Here is a 14,037-nt window from a genome sequence, read left to right on the forward strand (position 1 = left end):
GGAGACAGCGCGTCCCTGATAAGTCTATTCCAATGTCCTGTCCAGAGTCCTGATGTCTTCCAAATACGCCGATGGGGTGACTGGCCGCGTGGAGTTTAATGAGGACGGGGACCGGAAGTTTGCCAACTACAGCATCATGAACCTGCAGAACCGCAAGCTGGTGCAAGTGGGCATCTACAATGGCACCCACGTAGGTGGGGGTCATGAGGGGGTGGGGGCTGGGGCCTTAGGGTCCTGGGGCCAAGACCCCTGCGTGGCCACCCTCCATCTCATACTCCCACCCCCAGGTCATCCCCAATGACAGAAAGATCATCTGGCCAGGCGGAGAGACGGAGAAGCCCCGAGGGTACCAGATGTCCACCAGACTGAAGGTGGGGGGCCTGCCTCAGCTCCACACCCCGAACACTCCATCCAACCCCTCAGGCCCAGAGAAGGAGACAGTGAGGCCAACGAAAGTGACTATAAGAAGTGGGGATGGGACCAGCACCTGGCTGCCATCAAACACACCTGGCACCGCAGAGAAAGCAGGGAGAGCAGGTGGAGGGAGGAGAGGAAGCTACTCACCCCTCATCCCATGGACTCTCTCCAATGCCCCTCCTCACCCAACCCCACTTAAGTCTGGGGAAGCCCTGTGGGGCAGGACTCCCCTGGGGATGAGCTGATGGAGGACAGAGGGACAGATGGGTGGTCATTCTGTAGATTTCAGCTTCAGCACTCTCTATCCTGAGTCCTGGCCCTGGGGATGCCACCTCCACATCCTTATCACTCCTCCAGGTGGTCCTAGCCACCCCCTGCCCAGCCTTCAGGACCTCCTGCCATGACTGGCTCAAACTGCCCTTTTGACCCTGGCCTCCCTGCCTTCCCCATGGCTGGCCATTCCCTCCTTTGCTCCCTCCCTGGGCTGGCCTTATCCCTCATGGCTTCTCTTCCTTGGCCTGACTCCTTCCTGCTCCTTTGGGCTCATCCCTGGGCCCCTCTACCCTCCCTACGTCCCTCCCTATGCTGACCCACACCAGCGTGAGACCAGGACCTTCAATCTCCAAAGGCAAGGACTCTAAGTGCAATCTGCCCAACCAACGTGCCCCAGTGTCCCCAAGTCTTCAAATGTCTCTTGGCCCTATTTGATTTCTGAGCCCACACCCCGGGGCCTCTCACCCAGACCCCTTTGTCAGCACCTGCCCAGGGGTCACAACCCTTTGTGACAGGCAGACTGGGCTTTCCCAAAGCCAGCACGGCCTCTCCTCGAGTTGGAAATCCTGAAAATAACAGCTCAATATGATAACCAGATGGCCGCATCCAGGCTGTTTGATGCAGATGGCTCGTTTTCACTTTTCTTTCTTTCTTTTTTTTTGTCTCATTGACTTTTTAAAGGCACAAACATATATTCTTGTGTAACAGAAAAAAATGATGAAAGATTAAAAAGCAAATAAGCTCCTTCAGGGGTTCCCAGTCCCCCGGGGGAGAAGCCAAAATGCTGTCGTCGTGGCTGAGGCTCACCCTCCCCCAGCCCCCAGTGGAGGGTGCCTCTCACACCATCCCTGCTTACTTTGTAGGCTCAACTCCCACATCACCTCCCCTCGGACGCCTCGTCAGCATGCGGTGCTCAGTTCAGCCCCCTCTGCCCCATATCTGTCCTCCCCACCCTCAGGCTACGGGTCCCTGAAGTCAGGGAGAGAGCCCCAGTATGAGCCCCGAGGGGCCCCTGCTCTGAAGAGGCAGGCCGTGGAAGACGGGGCAGCATCAGCTGTGGAAGAGGGAGGAAGGACCGATGATCAGACAGGGACTCACTGCTGGGGAGGATGAGGGCCAGGAGAGGCCAGGTGATCAGACAAGGGTGATCCCCATGGGTCCCAGGTCCTGTGCAGGCTCTGAGTGGGTGTCGGTGGACATGCCCCCATGCTCATGGGTGCCACGGGGCAGGGGGCAGGCTCTGGTCTAGCACGGGGAGTTTCTCATCCCTGAGAAGTCAGAGACGGTGCCCAGGCAGACGGGACATTCCACCAGGCTCCTCTGATGGAGGGAAGGATGTGTAAGCCAAGACCCCAAGGAAAAGTGGCTAAGGGCAGAGTGTTTTGGGAGGCTGTGTGCCTTCTGATCGCTGAGGTGGCATGGGTGGTCCGGGGAGTCTGGGGCCACCCCTGAGGGCAGCAGGCAGGTGATGCTGACTGTGGCCGAGGAGAACGTGGACTGACCACCTGAAGCCAAGCAGGGAGGCTCCAGAGAGCGGCAGAGGCGGGAGGTGGGGGAACGTCAGGGATTTGGAGGGGCTGCAGGGGAGAGTGGGCACTGAGAAGAGGACAGCGCCCCGGGGCAGCCCAGGGCGGGTGGTCCAGGCTGGGTCTCCTCTCTCGCCCAGATCGTGACGATCCACCAGGAGCCCTTCGTGTACGTCAAGCCCACACTGAGCGACGGCACGTGCAAGGAGGAGTTCACAGTTAACGGGGACCCGGTCAAGAAGGTGATCTGCACTGGGCCCAACGACACGTCGCCGGGCAGCCGTGAGTGCCGGGCTAGGGAGCTGGGGCGCGGGCTCAGGGCGGACAGCACAGGCCGGAGCCCCGCGGTTACACTCTCCCCCACCCCCCGCACCCAGCACGCCACACCGTGCCTCAGTGCTGCTACGGCTTCTGCATCGATCTGCTCATCAAGCTGGCGCGGACCATGAACTTCACCTATGAGGTGCACCTGGTGGCCGATGGCAAGTTCGGCACGCAGGAGCGGGTAAGCGTGGATCCTGAGCCGCGCGGACCCGGTCTTGCTAGGGCACGGCCTTGGCTGGGCGGGGCCTGCAGGTGGGAGGGACGGGGTGGGCGTGGTCTGCTGTTGGATGGGCGGGGCCTGCGAGCTAAGGCGGAGTCTGGAGTGGGCGACCCCTGAGATGGGCTAGGGCGGGAGCCTGTCGCGGGAGTGGCGCCGACGGTGTCCGCGTCCCCACCGGCTGTATCGCCCACAGGTGAACAACAGTAATAAGAAGGAGTGGAACGGGATGATGGGCGAGCTGCTCAGCGGTCAGGCGGACATGATCGTGGCGCCGCTGACCATCAACAACGAGCGGGCGCAGTACATCGAGTTCTCCAAGCCCTTCAAGTACCAGGGCCTGACCATTCTGGTCAAGAAGGTGGACAGGGGTGCGGCGGGGGCGGGGTGGAGTCCTGGGAGGGCCCGGGCGGCGCTGACGGCCAGTCCACCAACAGGAGATACCCCGGAGCACACTGGACTCGTTCATGCAGCCCTTCCAGAGCACACTGTGGCTGCTAGTGGGGCTGTCGGTGCACGTGGTGGCCGTGATGCTGTACCTGCTGGACCGCTTCAGGTGAGCGCGGCCCGCGGGCCGGACACTTCCACTTGCGGGGCTGGCGCAGCGGATGAGGGGCGGGGCGGGGCTGCCTCTCCCGCCCTCTCCCGCCCGCCCTCTGCGCCCCGCAGCCCCTTCGGCCGGTTCAAGGTGAACAGTGAGGAGGAGGAGGAGGACGCGCTGACCCTGTCTTCGGCCATGTGGTTCTCCTGGGGCGTCCTGCTCAACTCGGGCATCGGGGAAGGTGAGGCCAGGCTCGGGCCCCGTCCCTCTCCGCCCGCGATTGCTCGCACGGAGCTCACCGTCTCTGCCCACAGGCGCCCCTCGAAGTTTCTCGGCGCGCATCCTGGGCATGGTGTGGGCCGGCTTCGCCATGATCATCGTGGCCTCCTACACCGCCAACCTGGCGGCCTTCCTGGTGCTGGACCGGCCCGAGGAGCGCATCACCGGCATCAATGACCCGCGGGTGAGACCGGCGCGCTGGGGGGCGGCGAGTGAGGTCCGCGGGGGCGTGCCCTGGGCGGGGCCTAGAGCAGCCTCGAGCCCCGCCCTCTACCCCGCAGCTGAGGAACCCCTCAGATAAGTTCATCTACGCGACGGTGAAGCAGAGCTCGGTGGACATCTACTTCCGGCGGCAGGTGGAGCTGAGCACCATGTACCGGCACATGGAGAAGCACAACTACGAGAGCGCAGCCGAGGCCATCCAGGCCGTGCGGGACAAGTGAGGGGAAGGGGAGCGAGAGGACGGGACGGCGTGGGGGGTCCACAGGCGAAGGGACGAGGAGGGCCAGGCGGGACAAAGGAGAGGGGGGCCGGACAAGAGGGGCGTCCACCGATACAGGAAAAGTGAGCGTGTCCAGGCTGGATGGGAACCACAGGAGGGGAATCGAGGTTTCCAGGCTGGCAGGACGAAGTAGTGCACGCGTGCGTGCGGGAGCGAGGGCAGCCCGACTGTGCGGGGCTCCTGTGACCCCTGCCCCTACCCGCAGCAAGCTGCATGCCTTCATCTGGGATTCCGCGGTGCTGGAATTCGAGGCCTCGCAGAAGTGCGACCTGGTGACCACGGGCGAGTTGTTCTTCCGCTCAGGCTTCGGCATCGGCATGCGCAAGGACAGCCCCTGGAAGCAGAACGTCTCCCTGTCCATCCTCAAGTGAGTCAGCCTCGTCTGCCCTCCTCCATGCCTCGCCAACAGCCTCCCCAGTGCCAGACCCCACCACACAGGTGCTGCCCCACCCAGGCCAGGCCCCGCCCACTTCGGACCCCGCCGCGCACGCCCTCCCACTTCAGCCTTCTTCTCGCCTCGGAGGCCTCCCAGCTCCGGGCCCTGGCTCACACGCCCCGCCCACCCAGGTCCCATGAGAACGGCTTTATGGAAGACCTGGACAAAACGTGGGTGCGGTACCAGGAGTGTGACTCTCGCAGCAACGCCCCTGCTACCCTCACCTTCGAGAACATGGCAGGTGGGTCCGCCATTCCCCTCAAAGCCTCTCCCGACACTGTGTGGGTTCTCCAGGGGGCCCGCAGCCTGGCCAGACAACCGCTGAGGGGCTGGGTCCTGGCCCACAGGGGTCTTCATGCTGGTGGCTGGAGGCATCGTGGCAGGAATATTCCTGATCTTCATTGAGATCGCCTACAAGAGGCACAAGGACGCTCGCCGGAAGCAGATGCAGCTGGCCTTCGCAGCGGTGAATGTGTGGCGGAAGAACCTACAGGTAGGGCAGGCCACCCTCCGAGGCCTGGTGCCCATGGCCCGGCCTGGCCCCGGCCCCCCTCCATCCCCGCAGGCCGAAGCGCTGGCTCTGACTCCCAGGAGCTCATGTGGGCAGGACTGGAGCTAGGAGCCATGGCCAGGGGCAGCGCTGGTGCGGGGCCGCCTGCAGGTGGCTGCCCACTGCAAAGCCAGCTGAGGGAGGCCACACGCCTTGCTCCAAGCCTCCACCTGGCCCCTCTGTCTCCAGAGTCGCCCGCCGGCGCCCATTCCATAGGAAGGCAAACTGAGGCAGGGTAAGACAGGGACCCACCTGGGTGTAGCACGTGAGTCCGAGACGCATTCTGCCCTCGCCGCCCCACCTCCTCCTCGGCACCCTCCCGGGACCCCCTTCCCTGCTGCCCTGCTGTGTTCTGTGCTGCAAAACTCCAGTCTGAATCCGCCGGCCAGCCCCGCCTGGCACCCCAGGCCGTGTCTGTGCGAATTTGCCACCAGCAGGGGACTGGCTGCGTGTAGGGTAGCCACAGCCCACCTGTGCAGCCCGCAGGCTTGTGCCCCACGGTCCAGTTCCGGTTTGCTCCATCTCTTCTCTTTCTCTGGGTGCCTCCCCAGAGCCTGTGTCCTGGGATGAAGCTGGCATGGCAGAGAGGGAGGGCCATGGGGGGACGGGGTTGCTGGAGCCCCCACACCTCTCATCTGTCCCCTCTTGCTCTTGGGACCTGGTCTCTGCTCTCACTGGTAGGCACAGGGCCATCCTGGCCATCAGACCCGAGGCCATGGTCCCGGGAGCTGCGTCAATCTATCTATGGCTCCAGTTCATCTCGCCACCTGCCTTCAGCCCCTCGGCCCCTTCCTGAATCTTGGTGTGCCCCCTTGGGGGTCAGAATGGCTGGTGGGGCCGACAGGGAGACTCCTCCAGTGCTCGGAGGGCCCCTCCTCCTTGGGACGCCTGTAAACCAGGGCCACCCAGGAGCCAGCGAGCCAGGTGGATCTCTCAGGAAGAGAGCCAGACGGGACCCCCCCAAGCTCAGCCCCAGCACAAGCAAGGTCAGGCCGGAGACCCGGGTAGGAGCAGAGGCTGCCTGCGCATGTCCGGCTGTTGGTCTGACTGTCTAGCACAGGAACGCAGGCAGGAGCGAGGGCCCGAGTGGCCAGCCAGGCCGGGCAGCAGCCCCCGAGAAGCAGGCGAGGGCAGGTGTGGCCGCCACCCTTAGCCATCTAATCACTTATACATATTCATTTTAGGATAGAAAGAGTGGTAGAGCAGAGCCTGACCCTAAAAAGAAAGCCACATTTAGGGCTATCACCTCCACCCTGGCTTCCAGCTTCAAGAGACGTAGGTCCTCCAAAGACACGGTAAGGGGAAGAACGCCCAGTCCCACGTCTCCGACTCTTCTCTCGCCCGCCCTCCGTGTCTGTGTCCCGTGCGTCAGGCGTGCCCTCTCCCCTCCCCCGTCATCCCACCCCACCTCTGACTGCTGTGGCCTCTCATCTCTATTTGCCCAGCACACTAGGTCTTCTCTCTCCGACTTTCTAGACCCCTCTCTCTCGGTCCTTTCTCCCGCTGGCCCTCGCTGGGTCCTCGTTCCCCATGTGTCTCTGCGTTAGTCTGCCCCCCACATGCCATGACGCCATGCGCCATCTTGAAGCTGTGTCATGTTGTTGGTCAGCCAGTCAGCCTCACCACCTCGGGGCTGTGCCCGGGGCCCCTGGGAGCCCAGAGCCGCCCTGCCCCGGCTCCTCACCTCGGGAGGCCACGCCACCTCTCTGTTACGTCCGTTTCTCCAGCTTCTCTCAGAGGGGCCCACCGCCCTCTCTCCCTCCCTGCGACGTCCATGGAGGGGTGGCTGTGATTTCCATCCGCCCATCTGTCTGGCCGCCAGCCCCGCCACGCAGACACCTGTCTCACGTGTCTCACCAGAGCCATGCCTGTTGCATCCCCTCCATGTGGTCTCTGTGTGGGCCGGGGCTGGGGGCCGGGCCTGGCTCCATCTGGGTGGACGGCTGGGGCCTGGATTTGGAACAGGCCCCCAGCCACAGGGAACCATCAGGTGGGGGAATGGGTGGGACCAGAGGGGGTGGCCCCCACCCCAGGCTGAGCGTGGCCTACAGAGCCGGGGCACTGAGGTTCCCGGACAGAGGCCCAGGAAGGGGAGGCCTCCACGGAGGAGACCAATGCCTCAGCTCCTGACCCCCAGCCCCACCCCTCAGGGCCAGTCAGAGCCAGGCCTTCTGCCTGAGCCCAGAATTCCCTGCCCTCCTGCCTTGGGCAGCTTGTCACTGCACCAGATGTATACACTTGGACCAAAACCCCCCAAAATGGACCCAGCTTTGCTAGGGACACCCTGGTCCCAAGTGGGGTGGAGGCTGCCCAGAGCCACCACAGCCCTCGGCCCAGCAGCCTCCCTGCAGTTCAGGGGTGGGTTTGGCCTCCAGCCCAGAGGAAGTGGCATCACCCCACAGGGGCTTACGCTCCAAGGTGGAAGTGGGATTTGCAGCCCTTCTCCCTCCTCCCCAGTGCATGGGAAGAGGAGCAGATCTCAGGACACAGACAGGGCTTGGCACAGAGCAATCTGAGTCCAGGGTGATGCCCCAAGAGAGGCCCATGAGGCCTGGCTACTCTGCTTCCCAGGAGGGGCTCGACATAGGGAGGGTGGGTGGAGAGTGAGGGTCCATGGGCCTGGAAAAGTGGGCAGAGTTTGAGCCAGGAGCCCCACCAGGGGTGCAGGAAGAGGAGAGTGAGAAAGCAGGACCAGAGGGGAGGAGGATCAGGGCAGGCCCAGGGAGAGGTGTCCCCGCAGAGAGCTGAAAGGAGGAGCACAAGTCATGCAGGTGATGGGCCACTTTCTGAGGGCGTCACTGAATCCCGCCCCCACCCCCCCGCTCCCCCTGCCCCGGAGCAGATACACACGCCCCTTAGCTGGTCCAGGTGCAGCTCACAGACCCTCACAGTGCCTCTCCGGAGACATGCGCCCAGCAGACTCCTTGCCCAAGCCACCCTGGGCACCAGGGACCATCCCCAGGCCAGCCCTGGTGCCACGTGGCATCTGGGGCTGACCTTGCCCTACAGGGATGACTGGGGGGACTGCCAGCTGGGGGGGCTGGGCGGGGGAGGGCGGCCCAGCTCCCACCCTGTTTCGGGCTGGGCACCTGCTCGGAGGGAGGCCTGGGTGGGGGGCTCTGTCGGGAGGGGTGGGGTCGGTCCGGCCGCTGAGATCCTCTGCCCCTGTCCTGTGGCTGGTCCGGGCCAGGGCGGCACTGGGAGCTCAGGGCTGGGGTCCCTGGAGGCCGCGGGGCCAGCGGGTATTGATTGTTGGTTCTTATTTATAGAGCACCGGGGGTGGACGCGGCGCTTTGCAAAACCAAAAAGACACAGTGCTGCCGCGACGCGCTATTGAGAGGGAGGAGGGCCAGCTGCAGATGTGTGCCCGTCATAGGGAGAGCTGAGACGCCCTGCCTGCCCTCCTCTGCCCCCCTCCCCCGCAGACAGACAGACAGACGGACGGGACAGCGGCCCGGTCCACGCAGAGTCCCGGAGCACGACGGGGTCAGGGGGAGGAGCGCCCCCCAGCCTCCCCCAGGCCGCGCCCGCCTGCCTGCCGGTCGACCGGCTGGCTGGTCCACCCGTCCCGGCCCCACGCGCGCCCCCAAGCGTTGGGCTAACGGGCTGCCTTGTCTGTGTATTTCTATTTTGCAGCAGTACCATCCCACTGATATCACGGGCCCGCTCAACCTCTCAGATCCCTCGGTCAGCACCGTGGTGTGAGGCCCCCGGAGGCGCCCACCTGCCCAGTTAGCCCGGCCAAGGACACTGATGGGTCCTGCTGCTCGGGAAGGCCTGAGGGAAGCCCACCCGCCCGAGACTGCCCACCCTGGGCCTCCCGTCCGTCTGTCCGCCCACCCTGCTGCCTGGCAGGCAGCCCCTGCCGGACCCAGGCACGGACCAGAGTGGCTGAGGACGGGCCAGAGCTGAGCTGGCTGGGCAGGGCCACAGGGCACTCCGGCAGAGGCAGGGCCCTGGGGTCTCTGAGCAGTGAGGAGAGGGGCTAACCTGGCCCTGGACGGAGGGGCTTGGAGCAGAGACTGAAGCCCCATCCTTCCCCAGCCACCACCAGAGCCGCCATGGGGGCCCGCAGCCCCAGCTGGCTGGGTCACCCCTCCTCCAGCACCCACTCCTGGCAGCCTCGGCTCCACCCCCTCCTCTTCTTACCCTGGCTCCTCTTCCGCTTTACCCCATCCCCCCAGTTGGCCCTGCCCTTCCCCAGTAGCAGACCCTGACCCCCAGCTGGCAGGCACTTCCTAGGGGCTGCTCCGGCTCCTGCTGCCTCGGTCAGACCTCCTCCTCCAGACTCCAGAGGACCGAGCTTTGTCTTTGCCTCCTCCGGCCTGCAGCCCAGGATGGGCCTCCCCAGACGCTGGCTCGGGACTGTCCTCAGCCCTGCCTGCCACCTTGTACAGGTCCAGCCCTTCCCGTGTTCGAGTGTGTGCCTTCCCCTGCGGCCGGTATGCAGTTGCGCGCTGCCCCTCCCCCCAGGGGCCCGGCGCGCACCGCCCCCCCCCCACCCGGTGTGTGCAGTGGTGATGCCTAAAGGAATGTCATGAAAATTTCAGTTTGTGTCGCTTGTTGACGCCTGCAGGGAGTGTGAAGGGGGGCAGGGCATACAGGGAAGATTCGAGGGCAGCCGCAGCCCGCTCAGGCTTGGGCGGCGGCGGCGGGGCTCCCAGTGTCTGCGAGCGAGGCCGAGCAGGGCCCGGGATCCGGCGGTCTCCTCGGTGGGCGGCGGGCGGCGGCGAGGCGGCGGCGGCGCGTGCGGCAGGCGGTGATCATGGTGCCCAGCGCCAGGCAGGCGGCCAGGCTGGCAAGGAAGGACACGGGCCCGAGTGCGTAGACCACGGCCAGGTCCCGCGGGGCGAGTGACTGCGCGCAGTGGTTGAAGGCGGCGTCGGGGAAGGCGGTCAAGGGACTGAGCACCAGGTTCCCCGGCGACACGCAGAGCAGCGTCTCGGCCTCTGCGGGACACCGGCGCGGCGTCAGGAGGCGGCGGCGGCGTTAGTGGTAGCCCCCGACCGCCCCCGCCCCCATCCCCCAGGGCTCACCTGGCGCGGGCCGTGGGTGCCTGCGCAGCCAGATGCAGAGCGGGCGCAGAGCGCAGCCGCAGGCCCAGGGGTTGCCACGGAGGCGCAGCGCATTGAGAGCGGGCAGGCAGGCCAGTAGGCCGGGAGGGAGCGCAGACAGCTGGTTATCTTGCAGGCTGAGCTCGTGCAGCAGCGGGAGTGCGCCCAGGGCCGCAGGTTCCAGGCGCGCTAGCCGATTGCCGGCCAGCGAGAGGGCGCGCAGAGCGCGCAGCCGCGCGAAGGTACCGGGGGCTAGCGCTTCCAGCTGGTTGGCGCTGAGGTCGAGGTGCTGCAGCGCGCCCAGGCCCCAGAAGGCCCGCGCGTGCATCCAGCGCAGCCCATTCTCGCGCAGGTCCAGGCGTAGCAGTGCCCCAGCGCCCACGAAGGCACCGGGCGGCAACGCGCGCACGCGGTTGTGGTCCAGCAGCAGCGCGAGCACGCTCCAGTTCAGGCCCCCTGGTACGGCGGGCAGCTCGCGCCGGGAGCAGTTGGCCTGACCGCCTGGCGCGCACGCGCACGCCTCGGGGCAGGCCAAGTCTCCCCGGGCTCCCGAGGGGGCGGCCGCAGCCGACGCCTGGGCCCAGACTGGCCACGGAGACAGTAGCAGCAGCAACAGTGGTGGCGGCGGCCACGAGAGAAAAGAGGGGCTCCGCATGGGGGCAGGAGTGGGACCTGCGGGGGGAGGCCTGCTGTCCGTGCGTCCCCGGAGCCCGTCCGTCCCTGCGGCGCCCGCACAGATATTAACTCTCCGCCTCGGGCTCGCGCCGGCAGTTCCTGTCCCATGGCTCGTCCCGCGCCTAGGGCGGGGGCTGGGCACAAAGCCAGCGCCCGGCACTGCCAGCCACCTGTCCCGGAGCTCCCGGGCTCCTCATGGCTCCGCGCCAGCAGCGACGCTGACGAGACGCCACCCCGCCCCCCCACCCGCTCCTCGGCGTCGTCCGCCACACCCGGCCCTGCTGAGGCCTGAGCAGCTGCACCCACCCAACTCGTAGATGCGACACAAGGAATGCACCTTTGCTCCTCACCGCGGTCTCAGGCCATCTCTGGCTCAGCAGAGTGACCTCAGTGCATACACACAGTGGCCCCCCACATAGGCCCTGTCCCATCCTGATGGTGGGTGATTGGTGGGGCACAGCACATGCTAGGGACTGGGCCCAGGGGCAGGCTGTGGGGGAAGGCTGGGAGGCAGCGTGAAGTCTGCCTTCTAAGGACTCACCTGGAACCTCAAGGACACTTTATGGGTGGGGCAGGGCACCAGCCCAAGTCCTCCTGTCAAATGCTGCTCCCTCTGGAGTCACCAGAGTTGTACATCCTGTCCTGGGGTTTCCAGGGGTGGGGATGGGGGCAGGGTGGGCAGGGGCCCAGGAGCCCTGCCAGCTTCATGGGACAAAGCAGAAGATGCAGGGAGGAGCTAGGCTGAAACCAGGGCAGGAGGAAGTGGAGACCCCAGGGGTATGGTTCCCTGCCCTGAAAGGTGGACAGCAGGTGCCTGGTGTGGGCACGGGGCACCCCTATTAAAAATAAAAGAAATGACCCAGGTGCGCTCAGACCCCTTCCCACTCCGTGACACAGCTGCATGGCGCAGGGCTCTAGGAGCTGCCGGCAGGGAGGACAGCACAGAACCACTAAATACTTTTTAATTCCCCTTCCCCCTCGCTGTGCAGCCCTACTCATGTAGTGGTGGTGGGCAGGGTGGCTCCTCCAGAGTCACGGACGGGGCTCTCGAGTCCATGGGGATGGCCATGAGACCGTGATCCTCCAGGGCCGGCATCATGGAGACCTCCAGGTCAGGGTCCACGAGGTGGGACTCCACATGCACCGTGTGCAAGTCCATGTGATCTTCCTGGACCCCAAAGTGCCCCACCAACCTGCACACCACAGGCCAGGTCAGGTCAGTGGCAGGGGGCCATCAGCATGGGCTCACATGGCCTTGACCACCCAGGACACACCCAGCCCTGGGGTCAGGGCCCCTGATGTGTCTGTGAACTGCACCTCGCGGGGCAGGGAACAAGGGCACAGCTCATCCTTGGGGTCTTCCCCTGGGGTCACTCACCTGCTGTCCATGTGTCCAGGGCATGTTTCACTGGGAGGATAAAGGTAGGTATGAATCCAGGAACAATGGGGCTGGGCTCCAGGAGCCCAGAAGTGCCCTCTGCACCCCACCAACCCAGTCTGGAACTGCCATTCTCAAGCCCGTGGTGACATCCACCCAGGAGCAGAGGCCCTTCTCCCAGCAAGACTGAGAACCCAAGGTGGGCAGCATGGCCCTAGGCCCTCACCCACCCACCCTGGCCCTGGGGCTCACGCACCCCTTGGCTCGCAGGACGCCAACTGCCACGATGACGAGAGCACAGAAGCAGCTGGCGCTGACACCCGCCAGGACCACGAGCAGGGCGATCAGGGCCTCGCGACTGAGGCCAAGGCTGCACTCGCAGTAGGTTCCAGCTGCAGAGACAGGGCCATCGTCAACCGTGGTGGAGGACCCTGGGGCACCCCCCACCATGTGGCCACCAGGACATGCACGCCTGGCCTGCCTGGATCAGGGAGGGCCCTGGCTGGGGCAGGGCTTGGGGACAGGAGGAGGCACCTGCAGCTGGGATGAGCAAAAGGGACACACATATCACGCAGAGGGGGCTGCCGACCAGGCAGGAGTCAGGCTGGGGACAGGGGGCCATGTCCAGCCCCCGGCCCCACCACAAATCTCTGGACGGAACTCATCAGAAGGTGCTGACCTCACAGTTGGGCTGTGAGGTAGGGAGGGTGGGGGCAGGGCCCCAGCTGGAGCTTCACTCACCCCTGGGGACCAGGATTGGAGGAGCTCTGGGCAGGCAGCCTAGGGGTTTAGGTAGGGTAGACAGGAGCCACTCCTAGTGCCCTGGCCGGATCTGAGACAGAGACAATGGTGGGGCTGCCCTGGCCTCAGGTGGATGCTGCTTCATAGGGAAGGGGTGGGGCCTGCACTTGGGCCCCTGGGGCGGTGGAGACAGTGGCCTGGCTGGGAAACCTGAAGGCCCACAGCGGGCAGCACTGGGCCTCAGTTTCTCCGTCAAGGTAAGAGCTGCAGCAGCTCAGGGGGCCTGGGCTCCAGCTGACCCAAGTCACCACCCTCCACCTGAGACTGGGACAAGCAGGGACCGAGGGGGCCAGGCCTGGGCCTGTGCCCACTGCCCTCACACTGGCTGTTTTGAGGAGGGTCCTGGCCACACCCCAGCAATGTCCAGGTCTGGAGGGCCCCTTAGGGATCCCTAATCACCCGGGAAGCGGGGCACTGCCCACAGGCCACAAATCTCCCCAGAACATCCTCCTCTAGGAGCAGGTGGCTCAGAAATGACTGCAGGCAGCGTCTGAGGCCCGGCTTAAATGTGGCAGTAAAGTTAGAGCCCACTGCCACCTCTGGCCCGCCCGCCCTCCCCTCCAAGGCTCTGTTCCCTTGCAGCTTCCTGCAGACCAGGCAAGCGCCGCTCAAGGGACTTGCCTGCAGGCTGGCGTGGTCAGGGTTAACTTCAGCCTCCTCCCGGCCCCTGCCCACTCCTGAGGACCTGCCAAGCAAACCACAAGCAGGAGGAAACGCGCGTCCCACGTCCCACGATGATCCCACTGGGCACCAGGGGGAAGGGCACAGCTTGGCCCCAGCTGGCCCCTGGCCACCAGGGACCTCCCTGACTCCTGGCACAGGTGCCCTCCTCCTGGTGGGGCCCTCAGGGACCAGCCAGCAGCTCCTTGCACACCTCTGCACCTCTTGAGTGATGTTGTGACCCAAGACACACTGAGTTTTACCACGCTCGTCCGCAAACCAAGTCCAAAGGAACATAGAACAGGTGTGCCCAGGGGCTAGTGCTGCCACCTTGCCAGGCCAGTCCAGCAGGTTTGCATCCTGGTTAAGATGACGAAGGCGCACCCAGCCTGGTGCCAGGGAGG

The 14,037-nt window shown here is 65.2% G+C and overlaps 3 protein-coding genes across 11 annotated transcripts in view; 1 reads left to right on the forward strand and 2 right to left on the reverse strand.

Annotated features, from left to right (window-relative positions):
• Positions 1-9,614, forward strand: part of GRIN1 (glutamate ionotropic receptor NMDA type subunit 1) — a 25,398-nt gene extending 15,784 nt beyond the window's left edge. For 3 of the 9 annotated variants that reach the window (XM_070595957.1, XM_070595954.1, XM_070595963.1), the window contains 14 exons: positions 46-190; positions 288-371; positions 2,357-2,498; positions 2,594-2,721; positions 2,954-3,118; positions 3,195-3,313; positions 3,427-3,539; positions 3,613-3,761; positions 3,859-4,016; positions 4,285-4,446; positions 4,647-4,756; positions 4,863-5,008; positions 6,250-6,360; positions 8,335-9,614. In XM_070595957.1, the coding sequence (XP_070452058.1) occupies positions 46-190; positions 288-371; positions 2,357-2,498; positions 2,594-2,721; positions 2,954-3,118; positions 3,195-3,313; positions 3,427-3,539; positions 3,613-3,761; positions 3,859-4,016; positions 4,285-4,446; positions 4,647-4,756; positions 4,863-5,008; positions 6,250-6,360; positions 8,335-8,451 (1,849 nt within the window). In that variant the 3' untranslated portion in view covers positions 8,452-9,614. The remainder of the gene's footprint in view (positions 1-45; positions 191-287; positions 372-2,356; positions 2,499-2,593; positions 2,722-2,953; positions 3,119-3,194; positions 3,314-3,426; positions 3,540-3,612; positions 3,762-3,858; positions 4,017-4,284; positions 4,447-4,646; positions 4,757-4,862; positions 5,009-6,249; positions 6,361-8,334) is intronic. The other 6 variants (XM_070595959.1, XM_070595955.1, XM_070595962.1 and 3 more) reach the window with 3 other exon arrangements.
• Positions 9,580-11,939, reverse strand: LRRC26 (leucine rich repeat containing 26). Its single transcript, XM_070595980.1, has 2 exons — positions 10,102-11,939; positions 9,580-10,014 (listed from the first exon to the last, which is right to left on the reverse strand). The coding sequence occupies exons 1-2, from the start codon at positions 10,772-10,774 to the stop codon at positions 9,698-9,700; spliced, it is 990 nt and encodes a 329-aa protein (XP_070452081.1). The 5' UTR covers positions 10,775-11,939; the 3' UTR covers positions 9,580-9,697.
• On the reverse strand, positions 11,741-12,886 carry TMEM210 (transmembrane protein 210). The gene is made up of 4 exons (XM_008539022.2): positions 12,707-12,886; positions 12,429-12,564; positions 12,173-12,202; positions 11,741-11,987 (listed from the first exon to the last, which is right to left on the reverse strand). Exons 1-4 carry the CDS (start codon positions 12,792-12,794, stop codon positions 11,786-11,788), a joined length of 456 nt encoding a protein of 151 aa, XP_008537244.1. The 5' UTR covers positions 12,795-12,886; the 3' UTR covers positions 11,741-11,785.
• Positions 12,887-14,037: the final 1,151 nt, after the last annotated feature.

The sequence above is a fragment of the Equus przewalskii genome, chromosome 26 (assembly GCF_037783145.1).
Source record: "Equus przewalskii isolate Varuska chromosome 26, EquPr2, whole genome shotgun sequence".
Taxonomy (NCBI): Eukaryota; Metazoa; Chordata; class Mammalia; order Perissodactyla; family Equidae; genus Equus; species Equus przewalskii.

Excerpts from the sequence above, each read along its gene's own strand:
- LRRC26 (XM_070595980.1), bottom strand. The coding sequence starts at position 10,774 with ATGCGGAGCCCCTCTTTTCTCTCGTGGCCGCCGCCACCACTGTTGCTG. Across the intron at positions 10,015-10,101 it reads GCACCCACGGCCCGCGCCAG|AGGCCGAGACGCTGCTCTGC; the intron begins GTGAGCCCTGGG and ends GGTGTCCCGCAG.
- TMEM210 (XM_008539022.2), bottom strand. The coding sequence starts at position 12,794 with ATGGCCCCCTGTCCCCAGCCTGACTCCTGCCTGGTCGGCAGCCCCCTC. Across the intron at positions 12,203-12,428 it reads GGCGTCCTGCGAGCCAAGGG|TGAAACATGCCCTGGACACA; the intron begins GTGCGTGAGCCC and ends TTATCCTCCCAG. Across the intron at positions 11,988-12,172 it reads CCTGGACACATGGACAGCAG|GTTGGTGGGGCACTTTGGGG; the intron begins GTGAGTGACCCC and ends TGTGGTGTGCAG.